The sequence below is a fragment of the Talpa occidentalis genome, unplaced genomic scaffold (assembly GCF_014898055.3).
Source record: "Talpa occidentalis isolate TD23 unplaced genomic scaffold, MPIMG_talOcc4v2.1 talOcc4.12, whole genome shotgun sequence".
Classification (NCBI taxonomy): domain Eukaryota; kingdom Metazoa; phylum Chordata; class Mammalia; order Eulipotyphla; family Talpidae; genus Talpa; species Talpa occidentalis.
In genome coordinates, this window is record NW_023601212.1 from 63,705,652 (window position 1) to 63,713,773 (window position 8,122).

Sequence of the window (8,122 nt, forward strand, 5' to 3'; positions counted from 1 at the left end):
TTTAGATGGTGGCAAAACAATGGTGAACAGGGAAGACTACCCTTGTGGAGTTTACATTTTAATTAAATCTTTTTTAAACACAATTTAGATCATGACTCACAGTAAAAAAAAAAAAATCACATTAAACTATTGTACAATACATGTATCACCTAAATTAAAACAAATATATATTTAAAACAAGGTTTTTATAAATATAAGAACTTTTTTTTAATGCCTATAATGCATTCACTGATCTTTTCTATTCTGTTTCTTCTTCTTCCTTAAAGCTCATTTGGTAATAACCAATGAAATTTATTTCATGATTCACTAGTGAGTCACAACCTACAATTTGAAATGTGGTTCTAGGGCCTCCCTGGTGGCAAAAGTGGTTAAGCACAGCATTATGAAGCTATCCGTGGCTTCTGCAGCATGAGTTTGATCCCCAGCCAGCCAGGGAGATACCTACATGGCGCAGCAGACCTGTCTTGACCGCTGCTCCCCTCAGCAGTATATTTCAGTCAGTCTGCCTGTTCTGTTCCCCACTCTGTCTCTAGTGAATCCTCTCACCCCCCACACCTCTGCCCTATACCCCAGTTCTTGTATGCATAAATAAATAAATCTTTTTTTAAAAAATGTGCTTCTAGTTGACTTGAATAGAATGGACTAATACTAATATTAATTAGTATTCCCTTAAGATCTGGGGAGTTAGCTACACTTTTTTCAGTGTATATTTTAATGGGAAGAATAAGAAAGATGAAAAATGGGAGGAAGACCAGAATAGTTGGGTGGAGGCCAGTCAACTGCATTTTGGGTCACCCACAGTGTTCAGCCTTCATTTCTCCTTCATTGTTTGTCTCATTTACTCTAAGCAATGATTATATGTTTTCTTTTTTTCTCTGAACTTTTTCTCTTCTCACACAGGATGACAACAGAATATCCGGGTCACTACGGTGAGGAAATGGACATGGTTTCCTACAGTTATGATTACTATATCCGAGGAGCAACAACCACTTTCTCTGCAGTGGAAAGGTGAGCCTTGCCTGTGGGTTAGGGCCAGAGCAGACAGGTCCATGCATGCCAGGATCATGTCTACAGTGATTTTGACCTGGAGTTTTCCCTATGTTGGTTTCCTGCTTGGACTACAATTAATGAGAGATTGGCTGGACAGTGGTAATCATTGGGAAGTGAGCTGTTCTTGTGAGCCTACTTTATAGATTGTCTCAGCCTCAGAAAAGAAGATGGATTCTAGCCGATTCTGGCCCAACAGATCCTCAAACTGGTATCCCAGGGTGTTCAAGTTCTTCTCACTCAATTTCAAAGAGCACTTTTTCTCACCAAACATCAGGAGGAGAGGGCAAAATGGTGGAAGGAATACCCACCATCAGAAGGGACCCTCTCCAATCAGTACCTCTATAGGACCCCCACTTTCCGTGGTGGAAGGAGAGGGAAGGGCTGGGTCTGATGAGAAAGTGCCATATTTAGAAATAAAAGAGGATAATATAAATAGCCTGAAGAAAAAACAGCACTAAACATTTTCACATCCATTTGCAATCAGCTCCCCAAACTTATCTCAAAACACCAAAATAAGCAAGAGGAAGAAAACAAGAATTCTTACTAATGCAGAGAGAGGCCTGCATAGTTTCCAGTATTAAAAGGTTGATTTGACCTATTTTCAGTCAGGGGATAATCACTTTAGACAGCAAATGAATTCCTTAAAGTTACAGTAAATGATTAGTAAACAAAATGAAATTTATATTAACTCACCTAAATAATGGACTATCATGAATTTCAGAGTAATTTATCTTTCGTGTATATTCATGTTTTTCAGTGAAATGACATCTCATCTAACTGATGTTATTTCATGTAAGTTTAAAAAACAAAAACAAAGAAAAACAAAATAAACAAACTTTAAGTAGCTCTGAAAAGGTACAGTATATGTTTATGCAGACAAACCCCCTCAGTTCTCATATCATTTTTTTTTTAAAGATTTATTTATTTATTTATACAAGCACTGGGTACAGTCAGAAGTGCAGGGGGGTGAGAGAATTCACCAGAGCCAGAGAGGGGAACAGAACAGGCAGACCGACGAAATACACTGCTGAGGGGAGCAGCGGGCGGCAGGAGAGGTCTGCGCGCCATGTGGGACCTTCGCCTGGCGGCCGGGGATCGAACCAGCGCTGCAGAGGCTGCGGGCAACTTCGCAGCCCAGTGCTCAACCGCTGTGCCACTGGGGAAGCCCTCATATCATTTTTTCATTTTTGTTACCTAGTATCTAGAAGCAGTGAATTTAAAAAATGAATAGAGAAGAAAGTACTTAGAGTGACACTCACTTCACCAGTGAGAATAACTGACTGACACGACCATCACAAATACATATTTAAAAAAAGAAAGAAAAGACTAAGAGACTATGGAAGCCTGTGTCATTTAGCAGGGGTGCGTAACCCCAAAACACAACACTGGGTAACAGCCTAGCAGGTGCTTGCTGTTCCTAATGATGTCTCCAAGTCAACATGAAAATTAGTTCTGTGTTCCCTGCTTAAAGAAGGCGGGCAAGGATACAGTAAAGAAAGGATATCATCCAAACTTATTGTAAAATAAATGTATTGGGGTTGTTTGAATGTTCAGTTCTATTGGCTTAGAAATTTTAAGCTTTGTGCATTAACCCAGAATCCTGAAAACTGAGATATTATGTCAGGCATTTGTTTAAAATGATGAGACCCACGCAGTGATGAAAAGATCACTAGCACAGTGTGAAAGTCCTCAGCTCTGCAGACAGATACTGAAACCATTGTCAGTGCGGCTCACCAGGCCCAACTTTCTTTTCCTCTATATGCAAGTCATAGTCTTTTCTCCTGTACTGGACTTCTTAATCTGGCCACAATTGACAGCTGGAAGCAGATAATTCTTTATTGCAGGGGTCTGTGCTGTGCCTTCTAGATGCTCCTACCCCTAAAAGGCAGTAGCAACAGTGCACCCCTCACTTCCCAAGTTGTGACAACTAAGGCTCCCTGAGGAGTAAAATTTTCTCTAGTTGAGAACACTGTCCTGTGAGAAAACCAAAGACCAAGCTTGTTTGAGTCTTTTGGTCCTTTTAGAACCAAATCTAAATTTTGCTCAGCATCAATTCATAGTGTTTTTAAAGTGTGAAAAAAGATTAAATCCTGCCATTTGCAACGACATGGATGAAATAAGTCAGTCAGAGAAAGCTAAACAAGGTATCACTTCACTCAGGTTAGATAACAAAGCACTAAATGAATGAAGAAAACAAATCAAAAGTTCTTAGACTATAAAAACAAAATGGTGATTACCAGACGGAAAGGAGGAAGCAGAGTGGCTAAATTGAGTAAAGGGATCAATTGCATGATAAATAATGAAAGCTAGACTTTTGGTGAAGAGCATAATATAGTATATACAGAATTTGATATATGTCTGTACACCTGAAATCTCATGTTACTACAATTTTAAAAAGAGTATACTGAATGCCTGCTCATAGATCGTAATCATCACATTCTTGTCTGCAGTAATGAAATTCGTTTGATAAACAGGCATGCTACCAATCTGCTAATCTCTGTCTAAAACAAGTCATGTCCTCTTTTGACAACCACAATAATAAATCAATGGTTGGTCACCCAGGCTCTTGAAGATCTGAACTGGAGGAGCCAGCAGGGACTCTTTGCAATCACTCTAAACAAACAATTTGGAACAGCAGCCTCAGAATGTTAAAGCCTGTGAAAGGCTAGTTGAGCAACACCATAGAGCTGGCAAGAGCAGAACTAAGGGTGGTCAGCCCTGTCCTCCAGGTCAGAGGCTGGAGGGAGACCTTGTTAGTGCTGGTGCTTAGAGTCAACTAGGAAGAGACACCACAGATTGAAAAGAGGATATGCTTTTGAAAAGTTGTGTGATCAAATATGAGATGACTGTTTTTGCCCTTTGACAGGACTGTGCAAAGAATGTGACAGCCATTTCCTGGGTTGTGAGTACCTAGTTATGAAGACAGTGTGATGTAAGAGAAAGATGAGGTTTGAGTCAAAAAAACTTGGACTCTGACATTGTCACCTAATTATCTTAAAGAAAATCACCTATTTCTCTGATTCTACTTCTTTCCCTAATCACTGCAACATTGAGAGGATTAAATGAGATGTCAGATACACTGGAGGTGTCCAGTGAACTGTAATAATAATCCTCATCATTGCCATTAGGCCCAGAGAGCTGCATGCAAACTAGGCACTCAATACTTTTTGTTAAATGGTTGACCAAAGAATACAGACTTGCCCTTAGCAAAGAATATTCCTTGAAATACATGCACATGGTGTTTTTTAAAATTGAGCAATTTTATATACTCTCATCCCCATGCCTCACCTCTTAAGCAAATATGCAATTCAATTCCTGCTATGCAAGAAGGGCATTTTTCTCTTTTGCTTTGTGTGGTTTGAGGGTTGTTCCTCTTCAATTCATTTCTCCACAGTGGTGTTTTCTGAAAGGAAACACATAGTGTAGTGCATGTGTTACCCAGTACATGGTAAGTCCTCATAGAAGAAAGAATAAATAAGCAAATGGATAGCCTAGTTAAAAAAACATTATTTAAAATGCAATGGAGACCAGGTTAAAGAAATGTTCATTCCAGGGCCTCCCTGGTGGCATAGAGGATAGGTCTCAGCGCTATCACCCCTGCAGCCTGAGTTCGATCCTTGGCCAGGGAGCTAACCCCATATACGGTGCAGCAGACCTCTCCTGTCTCGCCTGCTGTTCCCCTCAGCAGTGTATTGCAGTCAGTCTTCCTGTTCTGCTTCCCACTCTGTCTCTGGTGAATCCTCTCATTCCCTGTACCTCTGGCCTGTACCCCAGCTCTTCTGTGCAAAATAAATAAATAAAATCTTTTAAAAAAGAAAAAAAGAAATCTCATTCCAAACTGTTACCCCATGTACTTGAGGCATCTTTGGAAGCATGCAGGGGTCTGGCCACTAGTGCTGAACTTGACCAGCTGGTAACCTAGGTTGGTCACCTTCAAGGTGCAACTGGAACTGGATGAGGTGCCCAGGACTCCTAACATCAGACGCCATTTACCTGTTGGTTTCCTAGAGACTTCCTAGAAATGCCAGCTTGAGAGCAAAGTGGGATTAGGTGTACTCACATCCTAGATTCTCCAAAGGTTATCCATTGCTTTCTACCAGCAGCAATTCCTCCTAAATATCTTTTCTCACTGACATTAGCTCTTTGTTTCTCCCCACAGGGATCGCCAGTGGAAGTTCATTATGTGCCGGATGACCAACTACGACTGTGAATTTGAAAATGTTTAGATTTGCTAAATCTTGGTGACAGGAAGGGGGCCAAGAGGCCTGAGGGTGTCCACATATGTTAATATCAGTTGGAACGCCTAAGCTGTTTCTCCGGCTCACCTCACTTCTCCCTGAGCTGATTGGAGCTGCAATGCCAGCTTTCTGGGACTTTCTGACTAGTCTCATGCTTATAATAAAATCCACAATATGCCAAGTTACTCACTTTTAACGTGTTCCATAGCAACCGTTTTATATGACTGACAATGGTTTTCTTGCACACCTCCTATATGACGTTCGTGTTCATAGTCTGATACGATGTCTGGCTCCTGGAGCACCTGCCACAGCCTTGCTACTGCTTTAACTACACCATGAGCTGCAAACAGGCCTGGTGCTAAGCAGTGTCTGTGAAAAGTTTTGGTGGAGTGGAGAAAAAGGGGCACATTTTAAGGAAGATGATAATGAAGGATACATGCGGTTGCATCTGTGAGAATCAAGTCCAGAGTCCTCCCCCAGAGCTGACCTGCTGTGTGGGTGTGACTGGCTTCCACCTTCACCCTCCCCAGGAGCCATGCTTGCTTGGAAGTTTAAGTGTGGGCCTCTGCTCACCAAGAGTAAGGACACTGGGCATTAGATGGGGAGATGGAAGGATTTGGGAACAGAGATGAAAGACATGGGATTGGAAGAACTTTCTGAATTGGAAAAAGAATGGTAATGAGAACAAATGCAGGTAACAGAGGAACCCCTAAGAATCAATCTCAAGTTAGATAAAAACAAAAAAGAAAGACATCAGTAAACGGGACTCGGATTAGAAATTTGGGGAGAAGAGAAGCATGGTCAGCTTACTTTGAGAAATGGAAAAGGGGGTTTGAGTCACTGGCACCTGAGGGGATGGCCAGGACTCCTGGGAAAGCTGTTGTATGCCCAGGAGTCAGGGGAAATTCTAGCAAAGTCATCTGGATTGGGCCTGAGTTTCTGGATGGGAAAGGCTGCCTTGGAGATGCACGTCCCTCCTTTGTGTAGTTTAGGGGTGTCTTCTGCAGAGGTGGCACTCTTTTTTCCCATTTTGATGTCTCTGTCCCCACCCTTTGTACCCTCCTCATCATAAAAGGAATAAAAATCTAATATTCACTATGCTTCAAATGTTAAGGGTCAGTGTTTACTATCTCTCCCCCCTCTTTCTGATTATTCATCCATTCTAGAGATGACTAATGTGATTTGGGCCAAGTACCACAAAAGGGTAGGAATACTATAAAAATGATGGAGTATGGTTGGGTAATCTGATAATGAAAGCATAAATTGCTGGGCCTCCCTGGTGGCGCAAAGGGTTAAGATGCAACCTCTGAAGCTATCTGCAGCCACTGCAGCACGCGTTCAAACCCTGGCCAAGGAGATACCCACATGGTGCAGCAGACCTCTCCTGACTTGCCCCCTGCTCCCCTCAGCAGTGTATTTGAGTCAATCCTCCTGTTCCCCACTCTGTCTCTGGTGAATCCTCTCAACCCCTTGCACCTCTGGCCTGTACCCCATTTCTTGTATGCATAAATAAATAAATCTTTAAAAAAAGTGATAAGCATTTTCATTAAGGATTGGACAAGGGATATAATCATACTTTTTGGCCTTTGGGTCTAGCTTCATTCATCCTCAGCATCCTTCAGCCATTCTTGTACCAATAAGTCATGTGCATTTTTAACCATGAGGAATCCTTATTTCTTTTATCCACAGTTTGCCTTTTGCTTTCAGATCTATGTGATGCTCCCCTCCTCAGCTCCCCCAGGGGACTCAGGAGGGCAGTCATCCAGGCAAAACTACCGAAGTTGTCCACCCATCTACGAGGCCACAATGATGAGTCTTGGACAGTGAAGCTACATTTCCCGGTCAAGTTTCTGGTGTTGTGAACAGGCAGTCAGAGCTAAGGACATCTTCTTCCTTTGCTTCAAGTCTGAGGCACTGTTTCTTATTATGAGTTTGCTTTATTTCTGCCATTCCATTGTTTCTACTGCTCTGGCAATTTTAATTTACAAAAGGTTTCACTGTTATTTTTCACAAAGGGAACCATTAATATTTTAACAATTACAGTGCTAGCTCAGGATGACAGCCAAGAAATGGCCTTACTGGGTGTATAAAGCACAGCTGGAAGGCGGGGAGGCTGCAACAGAGCACACGTCAAAGGACTCCTAGACTCTCCACTGTGCTCACCCACACTCTCTCTTGCACCCCCATTCTCTCCTAAGTCTTCTGTCTTCATCATGGCTGCAAAATCAGCCAATCCACTTTGCTTGTTTCCTTCCAGTTATGCTTCACACACAATAAAAGAAAAAAAAAAGAGAGAGAAAGAAATCCATAAGAAGTGCCTGTGCCAAGTGGAAGAAATGGAGAGGCTTTTTACTAAAAGAAAAACTTCTTGACATCTTGGCCTATGACAATGACATCAAAGACATTATCAACTTGGTTCTAATCTGAATAATTTATACTTTCTATCATATGTCAACCAGTAAGAACTAAATATCAGAGGGGAGTTAAATCCATGATCTTATGACTGCAAACTATCTCTCCAAGCTCTTGTTATTTGAAGCTTCCTAGTTGCTCCATGACCTTGGATAAGCACTTTGCCATAATCTTTTAAACAATAAGCCCACTGTTTAAAATTAGGTTATTATTTCAGGTAATCATCGTGTTTTCTTGCAATTTTAGAATTCTGTGAACTCTGACCTGTACCAAATTGTTTATAAAAGACTTTCCCATGACTTTTTTTTTCCAGAGAAGAAGTCTAGAACAAGAGTCTAGAACCCGGGTATTACTCTGGCTCTGACAGAGGGTGGCTGGTTAATATTAGATAAATCCCCAAGTTGCCCTTTCTCCATCTGCCT

At 41.5% G+C, this 8,122-nt stretch overlaps 1 protein-coding gene across 1 annotated transcript in view; it reads left to right on the forward strand.

Annotated features, from left to right (window-relative positions):
- DPT (dermatopontin) overlaps nt 1-6,800 on the forward strand; it is a 37,278-nt gene extending 30,478 nt beyond the window's left edge. Inside the window, exons 3-4 of the mRNA XM_037506534.2 lie at nt 901-1,008; nt 5,210-6,800. Coding sequence (XP_037362431.1) covers nt 901-1,008; nt 5,210-5,276 — 175 coding nt within the window. The 3' untranslated portion in view covers nt 5,277-6,800. The remainder of the gene's footprint in view (nt 1-900; nt 1,009-5,209) is intronic.
- Nucleotides 6,801-8,122: the final 1,322 nt, after the last annotated feature.